At 59.5% G+C, this 21,165-nt stretch overlaps 1 protein-coding gene across 2 annotated transcripts in view; it reads right to left on the bottom strand.

Moving 5' to 3' along the window:
• PRDM15 (PR/SET domain 15) overlaps positions 1-7,730 on the bottom strand; it is a 41,149-nt gene extending 33,419 nt beyond the window's left edge. For both annotated transcript variants that reach the window (XM_044250892.1, XM_044250893.1), the window contains exons 1-5: positions 7,288-7,730; positions 6,296-6,341; positions 5,663-5,756; positions 3,459-3,612; positions 1,471-1,723 (exon numbers count right to left, since the gene is read on the bottom strand). In XM_044250892.1, the coding sequence (XP_044106827.1) occupies positions 1,471-1,723; positions 3,459-3,612; positions 5,663-5,756; positions 6,296-6,332 (538 nt within the window). In that variant the 5' untranslated portion in view covers positions 6,333-6,341; positions 7,288-7,730. The remainder of the gene's footprint in view (positions 1-1,470; positions 1,724-3,458; positions 3,613-5,662; positions 5,757-6,295; positions 6,342-7,287) is intronic.
• Between the last annotated feature and the right edge of the window lie 13,435 nt (positions 7,731-21,165).

The following is a 21,165-nucleotide window of genomic DNA, read 5'->3' as shown; positions in this document are numbered from 1 at the left end:
AAGGCTCCCGGACTTACTCTGCAAATCTCTCTGTGAAGGCGGCCAGGCCTCCACACCACCAGAGCCGGCATGCAGGCTGTCTGGCCATCGGCTCCCACCGACATTCCCCAAGGGCACCCTCAGTGGCTCCACACTCCCCCCGCGGCCACCCAGCCCATAGTGTGCGGAAGAGTGGCCCCCGGGATTCACATCCGCCCACAGTCTCTGGATGGGACCTTGGCAGACGCCATTGAGAGGAGGCCATACCAGAGTAGAGCGGACCTGAAATCCAACGACCGCCATCCCTCCAAGGGAGCACAGAGACCCAGGAGAGAAGGCCATGCGAGGGCAGGGGGCAGGGATCAGGCTGACACCATCTGCCAGCCATGGAACGCCACGGGCTGCTGGCCACACCCAAAGCCGGGAGAGGCCTCCAGAAGGAACCGGCTCCGCCAACACCGGGTCCTGGCCTTCAGGCTCTGGGGGTGTGAGGCAGCCCCCTCGTGGGGGGCTTGGCGTGGGCGGCCTCACGGACACTTCTCGTCACACGCCGATGCAGGCATGACCAGGAAGGCTCCGGGGGTGGGGGGGACGGGTCACAAGGTCGCAACCACGGGGGACACACCAGAGCCTCACAAATACGTCAAGACCCGCTTTGTAGCCCATCGTGATCGTAAGAGAAAGGAAACTGTCTTCTTGTCAGGAACCTATGGCGCGGGGGGTGGTCAGAGGACAGAGGGTCACGTCTCCCCCAGAACAAGTCCCTGGGGAACAATGGGGCGTCTGCCCGGGGCAGCATCAGGCAAGGATGGGAATGGGGGACTTCGTGGCCACAGACATGGCGCGGCAGGACGTGGCCTCGGGCTGTGCACAGAGCCTCACGACCGGGCAGGGGTTCTGAAGCGCCATGGCCCCCTTCACACTTTGCTGCCCCACACCCTGGGGCAGCAGGACACACAGTCTGGGTTGCTTTTCCAACGGGAATGCTGGATTTAGGCAAATCACACACACGGCCTTCGCCCGGTCTTTCCTGGAACACAGATGCACATGCGTGCACACACACGCGCACTCGAATGCACACGCATGCACACACACGCACACATGACCACACGTGCACACACCCCCAGTCCTGGAGGAGACCAGGGCTGAACCCGACTCCTGCATCTCAGGCACCATGACTCAGCGTGGGTTCGCCAGCCTCTCTGTGCTCCGTCTCCTCTGCCCCAAACACAGCGGATCACCAACCCCCTTCACAGGACAGTGGGTGGGGAGGGGTCCCCGCACCCAGAGCCCGGAGGACGGGGCTGCGGATCAGCCGGTCGTGCTCCAGCACCCGGCTTCCCGGCCGGCGTCCGGCTCGGGCGCGAGGCCTGACACTGCACAAGCCACGGCAGAGCCAGGCCCGGGGGAAGAGCAGCCCGTCCCGCCCGACACCGCACCGGCTCGCCGGCACAGCTGCCCCCCAGCTGCCGGGTGCCTGGCCACGCGTACCGTGGGCCCCAGGGCAGGCCTGCTTCAGCATGGGCTTGTCCATCTTCTTGGCGTAGAAGGCGGCGTACCACACGCGCAGCTCGGCGCCCGGCGGGATGTCCCGCGACGTGGTGAAGTAGACGTCGTTGCCGTGCTGGAAGGCCGTCAGGTTCTGGTGCTCGGGCCCCACCGCCGGCCGCACCAGCATCATCCAGTTGCAGTCGTCCTCGTTGGAGGTGTCGAAGCACACGGGGTGCCCGTCCTTCTGGAACACCTGAGGGGGGCACGGCCGCCAAGGGGCCGGGGAAGGAGCCGGTTACCCGCCCGTCGGCGGGGCGGCGTGTGTGCCGGCGGGGGGGGCAGCCGGTCCAGACAGGGCCGCGTCGTAGGGGCAGGTCAGGCTCCGCAGAACCCGTTTCCGCGCTCATCGGGGCCCCCGAGTTCTGTGCGCAGCCCAGGTGGGAACTGGGACACCTCAGGCCGAGTCCTGGTCTGGGTCCAGAGGCTGGACGCTCGGGGTCTAACCAGGTTCCGAGTGGACGTAGTGACATCTGCTCCAGGCATCACTGGACACCTGAACGCACCCCCTGCCCCAGGCGGGCACAGGGACACCTGCTCGCACAGGCGTGTCCACCAACGCCCGTCAGTCCCGACAGGCTGCGTCCTCGGCTGTGACACCGTCCCGCAGCCTGAGTGTCCGGCAGGTGGCAACAGGAGAACCGTCCGTATTCTGAAGGCCAAAGTCACCACAGGAGTAGAGGACGGTCTGGCTCTCCTTTCTGATGCCATCACTGCTTCCTTGCTCTCCCCTCTCCCAAGCTTTTCCCGTAGGGGCTCCCCACTGCTAAGGAACTAGGGGACCCCTCTGAGGACAGAGCCCTCGGAGACAGAGGGGGCCTCCGGGTGCCCAGGGCCCCAGCCAGTGTGGGGACACGCTCCAGTGAGCCTCCGTCCTCGCTGCGGTGGGCAGAGAGTCGCCCCCCGACACAGGTGTCCGTGGCGGAGGCCGCACCGAAAACTGTGTCAGACACAGACCCTGAGCCCCGAGTCACAGAAGGAAGCCAAAACAGGAACAGAGGACTTTTTCAAGGGGTCCTCAGCCCGACCACGTGCCCACAGCAACTATGTGCACCCAAGGGCCCCAGGGCCCGCACAGGACGGCAGCCGATGGCCCTCGTGGGGCTTGGCCTCCAGCGTCTTCACTCCTTTATATAAAACAGCCTTTTTTTTTCATTCCCCTTGTTGGGAAACAAGTCAAATACCTTTCCTTCCTCCCCATTTTGCTGAGTTCTGCCCTGTGAGCTCAACTTTTCCAAGAACCCCAGGACTAGCCATCTCACACCTGTCCTAACCCCGCGGGTCTCTGCTGAGGGCCTCTAGGCAAAGCTCGCTCTGTGGGTCCCCGCGGCAAGACCAGCGCCCTGGCCCTCACTGCTCCCGTCAGATGTTTCTGGAGGCGCATGTGGATGGGGCACGTGCTGGGGCTGGGGACAGACCCCGGATATCCGGCCTCGTGGCACGTCCACACCTTCCTCCGAGAACTTATAGCCTTGCCCGCAACTGACATCCATCCTGTTTTGTTCCATTGCTTTCCTTGGTCTGATGCACTTTTTGGAGCCGCTAAACCCTGCACTGTGTCCCATCGCTGCCTGAACGAAACCCCTTCCTTTCGGAAGAGCTCCACCAAGTCCCCGTGGCTCTGCGAAGCGCGGAAAGCAGCGCCCGGGGGGTGCACGCCAGCGCAGGTCGTGAGAGAGGCGAGGACAGCCTGGCGGGTCTGCGTTCCCCATGCCCCCTCCAGGGGCTGGCAAAGCCGAACAGTTTAAAATACTAGCTCCGGGCTGATGCTTTGGGATAGAAAAGCAAATGGGGATAAAGGAGAACCACAGCGGACCCCGGATCTTTGAAGCCGCGGAAGACACCATCCATCAGCGGAAGGCGCAGCTCCCCTCGCTGGGGTGGGGGCGGGTCCTGCCCATCCCCTCCCAGTGCTGGCCCCGGGCCCGTACCTTCAGGGGAAACGCGGATTCCTTCTCCCATTTGGCCACTCTCCTCGACTCGAACGGACCGAACTGTGTTCTCTTGACGAGCTGAGTCACGGCAAACACTCCTTCGGCCCCATCTTCCAGCCGCCGGATCTCCAGGTTGGAAGGGAGGGATGATCTAGAAATGGAACGGGAGCCGCGCAGCCCCTGAGCACCGCTGACTGAGGATAGCCACTCACCCCGGGGACAGGTGGGTGAGGGGGCCCAGAAGCTCACTGTCACTGAAACACCATCCTCGAGGGTGAGAAAGAGCTTCCCACTGAGGACAGAGGGGGTAAGGGCCCAGTGGCCTGGGCACACCCAGCTCCTTACCAGCCTGAGCCAAAGGAGACTGGCCCCAGGGCCCTAGCACGACTCACCCAGATCACACGCAGAGGGAAGGGCCATTTACTAAAGGATGTGTTTGACATCTGCACCCAGGAGACGTCGCAGGTGTGGGGCGCGACGGGCCAGTGGACATGAACGGGACTGAGCTCTCACCCCCAGAGCCGCAGAGCCCAGAAAGGCCGGGGTGGGGGGGCTTCATGACGAGAAGCCATGCTCAAAGCACCATGAGAAAAGGGAAAGGGCCATGGCATTCCCAGGGGCAGAAAAGGGTTTCTGCCCCGGGGCCAGTCCATTTACCTAAATGCTGAGTGTCGAGGACGGGGCGCTGGAAGCGGAAGGCCCACGGCTGGAACCCCAGCATGACCCAAGGCTTGGGCAAGCCCCACCCACGTCCACGAGTGGGTCAGACACCAGGGGGCCTGGGGCGCAGCCCCCTCCCAGGGCCAAGCAGAGGGGCTCCTGCCCCGGGACCAACAGCTGCCACCGTGAGCAACCGGCAGCCAGTGGAGGTTTTGGGGGGAGCTGATGAGATCGCTACTTCAGGCAAAAACAGTCATGTGAGAAGGTAAGTCACCGTGAGAAAAAGGCACTAAATAAAGAGGCTGGGGACACCAGCAGGGAAGCTTCTAGAAAGAGCATGATGATAGCAACGGCGCCACCATGTGGCAGGTGCTGTGCATGACACAATACTGAGCACAACCATGCGGGGGACAGGATGCTCTCCCCACTCTGCGCGCCAGGCAGCGAGGGACGGGACACAGACTGCCTCGCCCCAGTCCCAAAAGCTGACCATGTGGCTGACCCGGGCTGCGGACGGACCGTCCCTCAGAGGCCTGGCCACGGCCCCTCCAGATGCCCCGGCCCCCCAGGTGCCCGGAAAGGGAACGGCAAAGCTACCCAGCCTCCTGGTTACAACTGCCGGTGCTTCTCCAGGACCTGGGACGGCTTGGCCTGACGACCCGTGTTCCCTGCCCCGGGTCCCACGCAGCCTGCGGTGGGCATGTGCCGGACGGCAGGCCCAGGTTCTGGCCACGGGGAAAACCGAACGAGCAGACTGGCAGGCTTGGCCCATGGGCTCCTCCACGGCTGCTGTGCTTGGCCCCTAGGAGCCCTGAACTGGAACGAGACACACCCTGTGACCCCTTCAGCACATGTCCCAGCCCGTCCTGGCGGCAGGCTGCCCCGTCCACCGTGGGACGGACTCATGGACGCCCTCCACGCCCTGAGGACCGGCGTGCTCCAAGTCCTGCCTTCTCTGTCTGCAGTTTCCTGCTGTGATGCACGGCTTACAAGAAACATGCCCTTGGTCACTCTGATGACGAAATGCATTGCCCAGACCGTAAGCGCTCGGTCCACAGTTCCTGAAAACCCATCAGGGCCGTAAAGGTGAAACGTGTGTCTTGTCACTAACAAAGGCGACTTGTAGACCCTACTGGGAGGACCAGCCACCTGGGTAGAGGGTGGAAACCTCCAATCCCGTCCCCACACCCACAGCCGGGGCGGGAGAGGGGCTGGAGGTGGGTCAGGGACCGCGGACGTCTCGGTCGGTCATGTCTCCCTAACGAAGGCTCCTAAACCCAGAAGGACCGGGCAGGGAGCTTCTCGGCCGGTGAACAAGTGGAGGTGTGGGGTGCAGGGGGAGGGCAGGGAGGCACCTTGCCCTTTCCTGGGACCTCACTCTTCACGTCAGTCCTGGGGGTGTCGGAGTCATGTGTGGGGAACCCCCCGTGGGAACTGGGCCAGGGACTCTAAAAGACCCCCCTTCCTGCCGATGCAGGGTGCACGTTCAGACAGCCCCGCTGGACGGGAAGGACCAACACCAGCTACAGGTGGCCACTCACCGTGCCCTGCTTAACACAAAGGAGTCCTTGACCATGACCACAGGGCCCAGCTCGGGACACTCGGAGTCGTGGTACTGACCGCAGTCCTCACACCCTGCAAGAGATGGGACAGCGTCAGGGGGACGGAGGGCTGGGAGGGGGTCCCCCGGACCTCACAGGCTCCGTGCCCGACGGGGGTGACCCACGGCGCCCCCCCCCCACACGGACATGGGGCAGGCATAGCACGTGGTCCCCCAGGGAGAGACGTCCACCTGCGGCCATTTCAGAGTACGCAGTGACTCCACGCTGAAAAGAACAAGATCTTCCCGAGGAGACACAAAAACTCACGTATTTAACCTGTTTACCATAAATCGAACATTTCATAAACCTCCTTGTCAACCCCCGGGGCTTACTGCTCTGAATCTAGGGCCCTCCCGCAAAGCGCTCTTGGCCCAGCGTCCTGAGAAAGACGATGCTTTTTAACACCACAGCCCTGCAGCGCTGCGCGCACAATAAACGTGCTTCCTAGAGCCGGACGAGCCGTTTCAACGCAAAAAGCAGCAGCTTTTCTGGCGCGTGGAAACACGATGGGGCTTTGCCGGGGCGGTGAGCACCGCGCCCGCGGGCCCCTGAGGACGGGCCGGAGTTACTCACAGATGAACATGATCTCCTCACTCCCGTCTTCCGCCATGTCGGACACCTGCCGGGAGACAAGGGTCTGCTGTTAATGCCGAGCTTCTTGCAAAAGCAGTATTTATTCATTTACAAAAGAACTGGATTTTATTTCTCTTTTTTTTAAGGTTTTATTTATTTGAGAGACATCGAGAGAAAGAGATCAAGAGCAGGGGAGGGGGGTAGAGGGAGAAGCAGACCCCCCGCTGAGCAGGGAGCCGGATGCAGGACTCCGATCCCAGGACCCCGGGATCACGACTGAGCTGAAGACCGACACTTCACCAACTGACCACCCAGGTGCCCCCCAAAGCAATTTTTTAAAAGATTTTATTTATTTATTTGACAGAGAGAGACATGGCAAGAGAGGCCACCTGAGCAGGGGGAGTGGGAGAGGGAGAAGCAGGCTTCCTGCTGAGTAGGGAGCCTGATGTGGGGCTCGATGCCAGGATCCTAGGATCATGACCTGAGCCGAAGGCAGAGGCTTAAAGTTGAGCCACCCCAGCGCCCCACAAAGCAATTTTTAAAGAGAAGTCCTGTTAAAGGTTCCTTGAGCTCGTGTGGGGATGTTACCTGGGGGTCTTAAAGGTACCTAGCAGTGGGGTCCCCTTTACTGTGAGGAGGCTGGGAGTTTTGAGCTGGTTTTTTTTTTTTTTTTTAAATTAAAAACAATTGATTTGAATGTCCTCTGGATTAGAAAGTCCTGATGAACTCAGACTTTCATCTTTTATATGAGCCACCAGTTTCCATCTGTAAAGCAAATATGTCACCATTTCTAAAAGCTGGTTTCACGCTGTCACCTCTGGCTCTCTTTCCTCTGTCACTGGACTGTCAGCTCCTCAAGGGAACTCATGTCTTCGTACGACCTCGGTCGGTCTTCCTTCAGCGGCTACCCTAGGCTCGACACCCAGCGCACACCCACGTCTCCTGGGGACCAGAGCAGCACACGGCGTCATGGAGGGCAGCGCCCTGCTCACCTCGCAAAACTCTGATCGGGTCAGTCACTTCTTTGTTCTGTTCATCCCGTGAGGCAGGACCCCACTTACTGGAGGGATGATCTGGACACGGTCATTCTCGGGCCTCGATTCTTTCACCTACAACATGGAAATAAAGATGCTCATCCACATGAAAGACCGGGACTCTGAAAACTAGAAAACCCCGCGGAAACACTGAAGAGGACAGAGAAGGAACGGCACCCCGTGCTCATGGAGCGGAAGAGCAAACCCAGAGCAATCTATGGATTCAGTGCCGGCCCTGTTAAAGTACCAACAGCATTTTTCACAGAACTAGAACAAACAATCCTAAAACATGTGGATCCACCAAACCCCCAAAGAGTCAAAGCAATCGTGAAATGAAAAACAAAACTTGGGGCGCCTGGGTGGCTCAGTGGGCTAAAGTGTTTGCCTTCGGCTCAGTGGGTTAAGCCGCTGCCTTCGGCTCGGGTCATGATCTCAGGGTCCTGGGATCGAGCCCCACATCGGGCTCTCTGCTCTGCAGGGAGCCTGCTTCCCCCTCTCTCTCTGTCTGCCTCTCTGCCTACTTGTGATCTCTGTCTGTCAAATAAATAAATAAATAATCTTAAAAAAAAAAGAAAGAAAGAAAAAAGAAAAACAAAACTGGAGGAATTGCGATCCCAGATTGCAAGATATATGAGTGGTCATGATCAGAGCAGTCCAGGACCTGCACAGAACCAGACACAGGTCATGGAACGGAACAGAGAACCGAGAAACAAGCCCACAGTTGTACAGTCAAGTCATCTTCAACAAAGGAGGCAAGAACAGGCAAGAGGAAGAGGACGGTGTTGTGAAAACTGTCCTCTCCTGCAAGAGAATGAAACTGGGCCGCTTTCTTACACCAAACACAAAAATAAACTCAAAATGGATGAAAGGCCTAAATGGGGGAACCTGACATCATAAAAATTCTGGAAGTCAGCCCAGGCAGTACTTTCTCTGACATGGGCCATGGCGACGGTCTCGTAAAGCAAAGGAAATAAAAGCAAAAATGAACTACTGGGACTACACCAAAATGACAAGCTTCTGCAAAGCGAGAGAATCAACAAAATCAAAAGGCAACCTCCGGAGCGGGAGAAGACACTCGCAAATGACCTTTCCAATGAAGGCTTAGCATCCGGAAGAACGGATGCGACTCAACACCCAAAAAACCAAAACGGTCCAATTAAAACACGGGCAGAAGATCTGAACAGACGTTCCTCTAAGAGGACACGCAGACGGCCAGCAGACGCACAGGGACACGCTCCCCATCGCTCATCGTCCGGAAGCCACCTGCCACCTGTCAGGACGGCTGAAATCAGCAGCTTGAGAAGCGACAGGTCTCGGCGAGGATGCGGAGAAGGGGGAGCCTCGCGCCCTGCCGGTGGGAACGCAAGCTTGGGGCAGCCGCTCTGGAACACAGTACAGAGGGTCCTCAAGCTAGAAGCAGAATTACAGAATTACCATATGATTCAGTAATTCCACTACTGGATACTGACCCAAACAACACAAAACACTAATTCAAAGGAACATGCGTGGTCCAGCTGTGTTATCTACGATAGCCAAGACACGGGGAGAACCCCAGTGTCCATCAGCTGAGGAGTGGGTGAAGATGTGGTGTATACGTTTATACGTGTGTATTGGCTCACGCCATGACCTTGGGATCCTGGGATCGAGCCCCGCATCTGGATCTGGCACAGAGCCCAAGTTTCTCCCTCTCTCTCTCTCCCTCCCTCTGCCTTCCCCTGACCCCTCTTAAAAAAAAACAAAACCCAGGGGCGCCTGGGTGGCTCAGTGGGTTAAGCCGCTGCCTTCGGCTCAGGTCATGATCTCAGGGTCCTGGGATCGAGTCCTGCATCGGGCTCTCTGCTCAGCAGGGAGCCTGCTTCCTCCTCTCTCTCTGCCTGCCTCTCTGCCTACTTGTGATCTCTCTCTGTCAAATAAATAAATAAAATCTTTAAAAAAAAAAAACCCTCAAAACAAAGTGCCAGGATCAATAACCAGGCTGTTTATTTTCCCAAACACAGCACAGCATGCTCCTGGAACACCCACTGAAGCTAAAAGGCATCTCATGTGGCCCTTGCAAGTTTCTCTTGGGGCTTCCTGGCGGATGGGTACCACGGCTGTGGTCAGGAGCCAGTCTGGAATGGGGACAGCCTCGGGTCACTGAGCAGGAGGTGGAAAGGGACAAAGCGACAGAAGACACACGTGGGGAAACCCTCTCTAGTGCGTGGCTGCTGGGCCCCGAGGTCTACCTGCAACTGGGACCTGCCCCCTGCCGGCACTGGCTCCCAGTGGAGGAAGTTCTGCAAAGGCAAGAGCAGGTCTTTTTTTTTTTTTTTTTTTTTTGAAATTTTTTAGATTAACTGATTTATTTTAGGGGGAGGGGCAGAGACAGAGGGAATCCTTAAGCAGACTCCCCGCTGAGCGTGGGCCTGATATAGGGCTCGATCCCAGGACCCTGAGATCATGACCTGAGCCGAAGTCAGGAGTCGGATGCTTAGCTGACTGAGCCTCCCGGGCACCCCAGGGGCAGGCTCTCCAGAAGCTGCCCAAAGGACACGGGGTCCCTCCAGAACCTGTTGGAATGGGCAAGCGCAGATGAGGGCGACTGCCTTGGGCAGGACTTGCAGAAGCCTGGCTGGGCCCACGGAGCCCCGGGGGGCTGCCTCTGTTCCGCACCCCTCCAGGGAGGCAAAGCTGACCGTCTCCTGCCCCTTGAGTGTCCCCAGAGAAGTGGCTCCTCCAAGCACAAAGCTGGGACGGGAAACCCGGCCGACTCGCTGAGCCACGGCCACAAGAGGAAAACGGGAGCGGCAGGAAACAACGGGCGTTTAGCCTTTTACCGCCCGCGCAGTGGATATACTGAGACACGCGCATCCCGGGAACGAACGTCCCTCCTTAGTAGCATCTGATCCCCGAGACCCGTCCCCTAAAACGGCTCTCTGAAGCCAGGAAAAGAGATCACAGCCACCCCCACACAGCAAGTGAGGTGGGAAGGAAGGGGGCGGCTTGACGTTGTGTGCTGGGCTCGCAAAATCCCCTTAGCGCTCAGACGGTCCCTCTGCACAGGGACGCCCGTCCTCCGGACATTCGCAGCACGCAAGAAATCCCAGGATGACAGATTGTAAGTAGTGTTTTAGGGAAAAGAACCCAAAAGCCTGTAAGCGAGAGATGTGGCCATTTGAACACCTGTCCTGGGAAAAGTCACCTTAGGCCGTGGGTTCTGCAAGGGTGGTCCCCAGCACCGGCAGCACCTGAGAATTTCTCACGAATGCAGATTCTCGGGCCCCTTCCCAGACCGGCTGGAGCAGACCCTCTGGGATGGTCCTTGCATGCCGCCCTCCAAAACCCCAGGTCGTTCTGCTGAACCCCACGTCTGAGCGTCGCTGCTGACCCGCACATCTGTCTGGCACAGTGACCGGAGCCGACGAGCCACGGCCGGGGTCACGGGGGAGCACACCGATAGCCTCGGGAACCAAATCTCCACGAACAGCAGCTGGGCTCAGACCAGGACCTGGCAGCTGGGGGGCGATGGGGCGAGGGCCGTTCTGGACAGAGGCTCTCTGTGGGGACTGGAGCTCACAGGCAGGCCCCAGGGATGACTGAACCCTGAAAAGGAAGAGTTCCGGGAGGACCCAGTCCACCCTGACGCTGCCGGTGGTGAGGGGGACAGACCCACAGGTCAGCGGAAGCCGAGAAACAGACCCACGCAGATAGGCTCAGCGGGCTTTCGCGGGGCGTGTAAAAGCAGCTCATGAAGGAGCAGTGCTGGGCCAGTGGACGAGGGGACGGGCCAGTGGACGAGGGGATGGGTCAGTGAGCTGTGCGTGGCGTCATATCTCACACAAAATTAACTCCTAATGGGTCCTAGACTTCAGACATAGGATAGTAACATTTTTTAGAAAAATATAGGAGAAAATCGTTGGGATCTAGGGTAGGCAGTTTTTGGACTTGTCACCACAAGAATCCTCTAGAAACAGAAATCTAATTAGACTTTATCAAAATTCAAAAATTTTGCTCTACAAAAGCCCCGGTGCGGAGGGCAAGAAGACGGGCTAGGACCGGGAGGCATCTTTGCAAACCACACACCCAAACTGAACGTGCAGAGAACTCTCACAACCCAAGAGTAAAACAAAAACCAGACAATCAGTAAATGGGCAGAAGACCCGAAAGACATTTCAGCCAAGAAAATATACAAATGACAAGCGTAGGTAAAGGTACTGCCACCCTCGGCCAGGGAAACGTGGTCAGCACGTCACCGGACACGGCGCGCTCCCGTCCGAGTAGCGCAGGAAACCCCGGGCACGCGTGGGCGGCTGGCGGGGCGGAGACCACGGTGGTGTCTCCTGTGGCCAGCAAGCACGTGGCCTATGACCCCACCGCTGCACTCGGGGGCGCCTGCCCCAGAGAAATGAACACTTGCGCCCACACGAAAACCCGCACACCTGTTCGGAGCAGCTCTAGTCACAACAGGCCAGACGGCTGGCCCCCAACGGGTGACCCCGGTCCCTGGTCCAGAGGGACCCACACCTGGAAGGCTCATCCGCGATGAAAAGGAGTGAACCACGGATACGCTTCGGGATCTGGGGAACTCTCTCCTCCTCTCTCTCTGCCTGCCTCACTGCTTACTTGTGATCTCCGTCAAATAAGTAAACAAAATCTTAAAAAAAAAAAAAAAGAAAGCGCACAAGCAGCAGGAGTGGGGAAGGAGAGGGGGAAGCAGGCTCCCCGCTGAGCAGGGAGCCCTGATGCAGGGCTTGAGCCCAGGAACCCTGGATCATGACCTGAGCTGAATTCAGGAGTTGGACACTTAGCTGAGCCCCTCCGGGAGCCCCGTAGAAGCGACGTTAAGCACAGGGTGCGGGTTGGGGCCAGATTCCGATGAAAACAGCGTGTGTGGCTTTTGCTGGGCAGCTGGAAACCGGAACTGTGGTCCCCGAGCACACTGAGGGACCAGCACGACAGGTTCCCCGCGGGCTGGGATCGTGGCTCCCGTGAGGCTCCTTCTGCAGAGCTACGGACTGAAACACAAACTCAGCCCTGGGGCCGGAGCCTGGCCCCTTCTGCTTCCGTGCACTACCCGTGGGGATTCCCGGACGGGGACATGGGGCAGATCAGCCGGGTGATGGGTCCGCGGGGGCCGGGGCCTGCCAGCCGGCCTACCGTTTTGGGTGCTCAAATTCCTCGTGATAAAATTACCCGTAAATGGCGTCCGTGCACGCTCTCCCGCGCCTCCTTTTCCACTTGCTCTGGCCGCGGACAGGCATCTTTTCTTCACCTCACCTGACTGGTCATCTGGGACTCGGCCGGTCACTGTCCTCCCCAGCCACTCCCCTGCGGGGGGTCCTCCTCCTCCCCGTCTGGTCTGGGCTCTCCTGGGGCACAGCCCGCGCCCCTTCTCACAGCTGCTCTGGAGAACCCCTCCCCGGGCAGCCACACTGGCTTCCATGCCTACGTGCAGACCATCGGCGGCTGGTACTGCTCCGAGGAGTCCGACGCGGATGTCCAGCTGCCCCCACACCTTCGCTTGGAGGCCACAAGCAGCCGAACATGCCAGAAGCGAGCGCCGGGCCATCCCTGGCTTCCCTGCCCAACGGGGCCCTCCTGTGCCTCCCACATCTCAGAACACGATGGTCAGAGACGCGCTCATCCTGCCCCGGGGCCAGCGGCCCCACACACCCTACCTGCAGCCTCCACGGACCACACCCCACCTCCTCCCTCCTGGAAGGCGGCAAGGGCCCCCGAAAGCGCTTCCTGCTCCCCACCCCGGCCGGCCTCCACTTCCCACGCTGCAGAGGGGGCTTCACTGAGAACTGGAACCCAATCATATCGTCTGTCACCCTGAAAGCCGATGGCCTCCCACTGTCCCCGGGACGGAACCAAGCCCACCAGGCTCTTCTGCCCACCTCCCCCTCGCTGACCTCTCAGGCCTCTGTGGCCTCCCATTCGTTCCCAGAAGCACCCAGTGCCTTCCTGCCCCCAGGCCTCCCACAAGCTCCTCCCTGCGCCTAGAACCTCCCCCGGGCTCTGCCCTGGGCTCACTCCTACTCATTCTTCACATCTGAGCTTAATTGGCACATCTTTGGGGAAGGGTTTCCTGGTCCGCCTGTCCAAATTAAGGCCTTGTAACACGTTCTAAAAGCACCCTGCAATTTTCCCTCACCGCAACTTTGACCTTCCAGTGGTAATCACTTCTGTGTTTCGTTTATCCAGTGACCCTACAGGACCCACAGGGCAAGAGCCATCGATCGGCCGTGTTGGGGCCCGTGCAGGCCAGGCCCAGGGAGGGGCGGCAATGCTGACGGAGCCATCTGCTCCTCCACGTATGTCCCTGCACGCACCCCCCCCCCCGCTGGGGACCGAAGTCCCCTCCAGAGGTTCGTGCTGCCTTTGCCGTTTGCTTCCCCCAGAGATCCCCCCACCCCGTGCAAGCCCCCCCGGCTCCTTCCACAGAGCCCAGGCTCACCCTCCAGACCCCTCCCTCCCCCTCAGCTCCTCTCCCCGCCGAATCCCAATGCGAGGCTGACCTTCTTATTGAACAGTTGTCTCAAGTTGTCATAGATCATGGCCGGTGTCTGGGGGCTGTTTGTTTGTTTTTACCCAGATTCCCAACAGAGCCTCGATCTTCCTACTCTCCCCCTTTCCAAACCCTCACGTCCCTGGTGCGCTGCGCCCCACCAGCAGTAAGCCTCGGTGTCTTTCCCCTGGCTCCTCGGTGCCGCCAGATAATTAAGAGTTGGTCGGAAAGCTTCAAATGCCTCATTTGTCAAACTTAGGACGGGAACTTCAGAAATTGGGGTAGATTAGTGGGGAGACCGGAAGAGACTCCCCGCGTTCCCATCCATTGCTTATCCCACTTCCTCCGTGTTTCAGAGCACCTGCTCATGGCAGCCTCAGCCACCGGCCACCCGGGACCCAGGGCCCGCCTGCTCCGTCACCCCACACAGGCCGGCCACGAGGCCCTTCCCGTGCGCTGTCTGGGGGCGGTGCGGGCCTGGCCTTGCTTTCCCGGGGCTCCTGCCTTCCCTCTTCCCTCTCCCTCGGACACGGACCCTCTCTGCAGGGTTTCCAGCTCCACGCACTTGAAAGAAAGTCTGAACAGATAATCTGCGTTAGCGAAGAAAGCTTGCAAACTGTGATGCCGTCACAGGGAATGGCAGCTTTTCAGGACGGCGGCTGGTGCCCGTGAGAACGTTCCAACGGCTCATGCGGGGCCACATCTGTCCCTTGCCCCAGTATCCACAGGCACCCGCCGGCGCCGCGTGGTGAAGCTCTGCTTTGTCTGAGGCAGCAGAACAGGTACGAGCCTTCTCCCCGCCACCACATACGACCTGGCAGGTGCCCCCCGTAGCTGGGAGGAAGCCTGGAAGGGCCGCGTGTGGGACCCGGGCTTGGCCAAACCAACGGCTCCTCGCCCTCTGCTTCCGGGGAGGCTGCTCCGGCCCCCAGGGAAGCCCCGCATACGCCTTCCTCAGTACAAAGGGGAAAAGGTCTGAGCGAGGTGCACCTGCTTCACCTGCAGGGACCAGGCAGCTCTCCCCCACCAAGGTCAATCACAAGGTCACAATCCGTCTGGGACCCAAGCCCGGCTGCAGGAGGGCACCAAGCCAGCCACATCTCTCCAGTGATGGCCACTGGTCACCCGCGGGGCCCGAGCCTGGCTGCCTCAGGCAGGTGGGGAGGGGACCAGAGTTCATCTCCGTGGTGACAAGCGTTCACAGCCAAACTCCGACATGGGGGAAGACGTCCCACCACTGCCCTCCACTCAGAAAGCCCCGACGCCTCATCGGGCTACTCTTGAGTTTTGCAGGAATCTTCTATAAGGACACAGCACGGCTCTACAGAACCCCTGCCGTCCAGAAGCTTCTACAGCCTGCCCTTAGGGAAACACCGGCCTGGAGAGGGGAGAAGCAGCGCAGGCCACACAACTCAAATTCCCTCAGGAGGACAGGTGTGGGCGCTTTTTACGAAGACTGCTCTGTGCGGGTCTGACCACTGGAGGCCCCTCTCGCCGGTGGCATCCGACAGAACGCGTCCTTTTGTGTCTGGCCTGTGTCACTAGGCTCGATGTCCTCCAGGCCCCCCAGCAGGGCAGCGGGGGTCAGAATGCCCCTCCTCCCGCGGCCTGGACACCCCTTCCCTGCGGGGATCGGCCACACCGTGCGTAGCCCTTCACCCGCCGTCGGACACGGGGCTGTTTCCACCCCTCGGCTACCGCGAATAACGCTGCCGTGAACGCGGGGTACAAGCAGCTCTTGGAGTCCTCGCTTCCACCCGTCCGGGTGTGGACCTGGACACGAAGTCTGGATCGCAGGGGGGGACTCTGTCTCATGGGCTGAGGACTCGCCATACGGCGCCCACAGCGGCTGGGTCACCATCCGTCCCTGCCCGCGGTGCCCGAGGCTTCCCGCTGCCCCGCGTCCCCCCACGCCTGCGATTCTGCTCCTTTGTTTTTGTAGTCACCATCCTGGTGGGGGGGAGGTGGAGAAAGACCATCTTTTAGTGAGACCTGCAAAAGCACCGATTCAGAAAAAGCAACCCGGGTGGAAATGTTGCACACGAACACATCACAACCTTAGAACGCAGGCAGCTAAAAATAACTCCGAGACGAGGCGTTTTCAGGGCCGCCGGTGACGTAAGTGTGAAACGAAGATTCTCTCTGGTTTCTTGGCCTGGTGGGGCCTTCCCTGCCCCTCCCGGGACCATCGACGTGACAGGTGACGGGGGAGGGTTCCGGAAGTGGGGCGATGGCACACCGCGAGTCCGTTCCCGGCTGGGACAACGGACTGGATCCACCCGGCCTCGCTCTCCAACGCAAGGCTCGGGTGAGCCACACGCGCCACCTGGGAGCGGTTTGTGTTACTTTCTGAAATAATTATAGAATCACAGGAAATTTCCAGAAGAGCACAGAGAGGCCCCAAGCACCCTGCGCGCGCTTCCCCGACGGTCTGGCTTACGTAACTATGGGCGCCGGCACGTCCCCACGAGGCCGCCGCGCGGAGCGTCCCTGTCGCTCCGTGCACTCGCACCACAGCTGCACCTCTGGGCGGCCTCCCCCACCGTCCCGATGCAGGAGGACTGCTCCATCTGCAGAAGACCTTGCCAATGGGCCCCCTCAATGTCACGCCCCCTCCAGCCACCCCTGACCTCCAGCCACCTCGAAGCCAGTCTCCGTCTCTGACACGCTGTCGTTTCAAGGGGATCATACGGACACAATCGTGCATGAGACACCTTCGGACGCTGGCTTTTTTTCACTCAGCAAAATGCCCCAGAGGTCCATCAGGTTGTCACCGGGTCGGGGCATCCCTGTGCGGAGCTGTAACACTCAGAGGCATGGGTGTGAAACGGTTGGTTTCACCGTTCCCGTGCCAGGGGACCCCTGGGCTTTCCCCCACTTGAGGCTTTTGCTTATAACGCAGCTGTGAACAAGCGTGCACGGCTTTGTGTGGACACGGCTGTCCCCTCCCTGGGATCCACGCCCTGGAGTGCGAGGGGTCAGGCCAGGTCGCCGACAAGTGCACGCTTCACTGACTGAGAAGCTGTCACAGTGTTTGAGAGGCCCAGTGTCTCGGCGTCCTCGCCAGCGTCTGGGGTCGCCACCGGGTCTGACCGGAGCCGCCGTCACAGACGGACCTGGCATCTCCCTGGGGCTTCCCTCCGCACGTCCCGAATGGCGAAGGTCACTGGACACCTTCTCGCGGCCACTCCGCCATGTATATTACCTCATCGCTAAGTGTCCCCCACGTCCTTTGCCATTTTCTCAGACCGCCTGGGGTTTTTCCCTGTTGTGTCTCGAGGGTCCCCCCGTATCTAGCCCCTTTGTCAGAAACGTGGCTCCCAAGCATTTTCTCCCTCCCTACAGCTCTGCTCGGGATCCTCCCAACGGGGGCCTGGCCGAGCGAAGGTTTCTCACGTGATCCAGCTCCACTCAACCGATCTTCGCTTCTGTGGATTCTGTTTCTGGTGTCCTGGCTACGACCCGTGCGCTGAGCCCTGGCTCCCCAAATTTCCTCCGAGCTTTCTCGGGAGAACGTTACACTTTCACACGTTAAGCTGCATTCTCCCATTTGAGTTAATGTCTGTGTATGACGGGATGGCGAGGGTCACTCTGCCCACAGACGAGCAGTGGGCCGGCACCACGGAAACGCTTCTGCGCCTCGGCCCAGAACCAGCTGTCCCTACTCGTGCCGCTGGACGTCTGCCTTCTCTCTCCTGTTCCGACGCCCGCCGCGATGTCTGTCCCCGGCCAGCACCAGGCTTGGCAGACAGCAGGCAATGCTGGCGGAAGGACCACGGTTTTGGAAAAAGTCCTACAACGTGGTAGACTGTTTCCTCTCACTTTATTCTCCTTTGAGATGGTTGAAGCCATGCTCATCCCTTGACCTTCTATACAGACGTTTAGAACAACCGTGCCTTTACCTACGTCAAGTCTTGCTGGAATTCACACAGGTAATCTTGGTAACGTTTTAGATAACAGAATATAACCAAGAAGTTATCATTTCAACATGTAATTAATATAAGAATAATTAATGATTTTTTTCATACGTATACCCTATCTTCACTCAGATCAGCCATTTCAAGTGCTCAGCCCTGGTCTAGAGGCTCAGGGAACATTTTTTAAGCAAGAAGGATGTTTTCCACTGGGTCCATGCGCCGTAAAATATTAAAAGCTTTAAGAGAAAAATGATGAAAAGAGGAAAGCAAACAAACGAGCCGTCTTGACAAACGTGTGCTGCAGAATGTTCCTGAAAGACGGGTCTTGGGTGGGGTGTGGACCCCCGGGAAGTAGTAGGTGGGTAGAGAGGAATTCTGTGGCCAGTAAATTGGTGAGACACTGCAGATTCCCAATCTGGAGTCCTGATTCACAATGGCACAGTAAAGGCCCTGAGAAGTCCTGTAATAAAAATCTACTGGAAAGTGTTCAGCCCAGCAGGGTCTGAGCTTCTCTGGTACACTTGTGCACACACTGTTTCATGTGCTAGAGAACTGCAGCCCAAAGCACAGACAGGCTGGGTGTGCCAGTGCCAGGGAAGGGGCTGGTCCTGCTGCAGGGCACAGGCACCAGGGACCAGGGTGTGAGTCTGGCTCTGCCCTGTTCTGGACGTCAGACACCTCCGTATTAGCTATTTCTTCTCCGGGGGCCTCAGTTTCCTCCTTTGCACAACGAGCCCCCTCCAGCCCGCACAGGTACGGCTTTGAAATTCTAGCTCATCGTGACAATCCCGTAGGACAGTGGCTCCCTAGCACTTCCCATGGCACAAGCCCACACCCCCCATGACCCTGCCTGCGTCTGCCTGCGGTGTCAGAGAGAAGAAGCAGGATACGGCAGTCACGCCTGGTTGCTTAGTTCAGACCCATGAACTTGACATCGACGACTCTGTGCCCCGGTTACAGTCTCCAGTGCTTCCCAACCTTGTCTCCCATCACACGTGCCTCTGCTCCGGCCCAGTGACGTGACGGCCCACACTCCAGAGTTTTCATTTCGGGACCTTCCCAGAGCCTCCCTTACCCGCCCTCCCGCCAGTCCCACTGCCTCGCCTCTGCCTCGTCTCGATGCATCTCCCCCTCCCTCCAGAACGGCGTGCGCGCTCTCTCTGGGCGGGCACCGCTTTTAAAGCCCCAGGCGGCCACTGTGCATGCCCGTGCCCCTTTCTCCCAGCACCGTGACGCCACCAGGAGGACCGGGTTTGACTGCCACAGGCCACTGGACAGCTGCGCGCCGTCCGGGACTCCGTGACCACTCGGGGAATGTTTCACTGCCTGGAGACTAATTCCCAAGAACCGCTTCACCCACCCGCGGGTTCCCACTCCGGAATCTGCAGGCCGACAGGGGCTCTCGAAAGCAGACGTGGGAGGCCAGTCCCTCTCTGTGTGTCTGTGGGGACGGACACAGAACACGGGCCTCTGCTGTGGCCACAGGACCTTATCAGCAGCTTCCTGACTTCAGGATGGCCCCAGTCCCCCAACAGGTACCGTGTCTCCAGATCCGGGACCGGGGACGTGGGAACAGGAGGGCACCCCCGGGGGGACATGGCACATACCCAGGTGACCTGCAGGAAGAAAACTGTCCCCCACCTAGCTCAAGCCACCTCTCAGGGCGGGGCCCTTAGATGATGGAGCATCCAGACCTCTCACTCCGCGTCCTCTTGTTCTCATCCTAGGTCACTTTCCCCTCTATTAAAGCGAACAGTTGCAGGGCGCCTGGGGGGGCTCGGTCGGTGGCGTCCGACTCTTAATCTCGGCTCAGCTCCCGATCTCAGGATTGTGGGATAGAGCCCGCGTCCGGCTCTGCGCTCAGGCAGGAATCTGCTAGAGACTGTCTCGCCCCTCCGCCCCCCTCCCGCTCGCTTGCACGCACGCTCTCTCTCATAAATAAATCTTAAAAAAAAAAAAAAAGGAAAAGTGAACTGCTACAAACCATACGCACACCACGGGAGCCAAGAGACAACCCCTCTGCCTGGTTTCCTACGGTGCCTCCCAGGCCGGCCGTCTCCTGTCTTTCTGCCACATCGGCCTCCGCGTCTGGGAAGGACGGGCTTGGCTGAGGCCCCGGGCGGCTCCCTCTGGGGGCTGCACCCTGAGTTCTCACGGCGGCCCACTCTGTCCCCTCCCAGCACCCCCGACGTCGTCTTGGTGAAATCGGTGTGTGTAACATCATGACTCTGACTCTGAAACACCAGCGACGGCGCCGACCGCTTGCTCGAGCGGATTTATTATTCACACACTTGCAGTGTGGCCGGCAGGAAGGTAATGATTCACTTTGCAGATCTCCTTAGTTCTTATCTGCACACACTCTGCCACGGGGTACGTAGGTTAGACTTTGTTGTTCTGTGTCGGTCACGTTGTGCGTGAGGACCCGTGCACTGGTTCACGTGGGTGTTGTGTGTGCTGGTGTGTCGGTCCGTGTGACGTGTAGCTCTGGTTGTGTGTGGAGGGCGGGGGTCTTGTCTCTGCAGGTGTTGTGTTTTGCTGTTGTCGGCAGGCCTTGTGTTGCACGCAGATCCGGTTGTGCGTGCTGGTGTGTGGACCTCGTGTCATCTGTGTGTCGACGGTGTCGTGTGGGGCTCCTGCCGCGTGGTGGTCCCACAGCGTGTGTACATGTGCAGACGCTGCTGGTGGCGGCAGCGCTGGGGCCAGGGGCCCTTGGCCACACCCCTGTGTCCTGCAACAGCTCCTCCCTGCGCTGTCCGTCTGTCCGCCCTGGGGTCAAGCCCTGGCCAGGGTGCAGGGGGCCCACCCGCCCCGGAGGCCGGACACAGGCTGGGGCCGGGCGCGTCCCTCCGCGGTGCCCGGACTCGGGTGGTGAGCAGCTCCGGACTCCTGGGCACCCTTGTCTCCACCCGCAGGTCCCCTCTCTCCGTCTGGGGCGCACGTCCCTGTGGTCTTCTTGGAGGGCTGCGCCGGAGGCCCATCTTTTGAGAAGACTTGCCGTGTCCGCAGATGTCTTCATTCACGCCTCCGACGACAGCTGGTCTGCGGGGCCCGTGGTCCTGTACACTCAGGCCGGGAAGGCGGGACGTCCAGCGTCACAGGGGAGGGGGGACACTGTCCGCGCTGGCCAGCCTCTACCCCCAGAAACTTTCAGACCTTCTGTCTCCCTCCACTGCCCTTGCGCATCGCAGCCTGCTTCAGGGCTGAGCGCTGGTCCCTCCCCCACCCCCCGGCCAGCCTGCAGATTTTCTCCTGTTCCTTCTTTTACCGTTTCTCCTGTTTCTCTCCCTGAGCCCCTTCGTTTCATCGGAGACAACGTCTGTATCTCTGACGTGCGCATCTGGTTCTTTAAGAGGATTTCTGAGCAATGAGGGGAGACAGAGGTCTGCCCTCTGCCCCCCCAAAATGTAAACCAAGGAAGTATGGCCTTTC

Source organism: Neovison vison, chromosome 6 (genome assembly GCF_020171115.1).
Source record: "Neovison vison isolate M4711 chromosome 6, ASM_NN_V1, whole genome shotgun sequence".
NCBI classification, from domain to species: domain Eukaryota; kingdom Metazoa; phylum Chordata; class Mammalia; order Carnivora; family Mustelidae; genus Neogale; species Neogale vison.
Note: the sequence above shows the minus strand (reverse complement) of the source record. Positions and strands in the feature narration are given on the sequence as shown.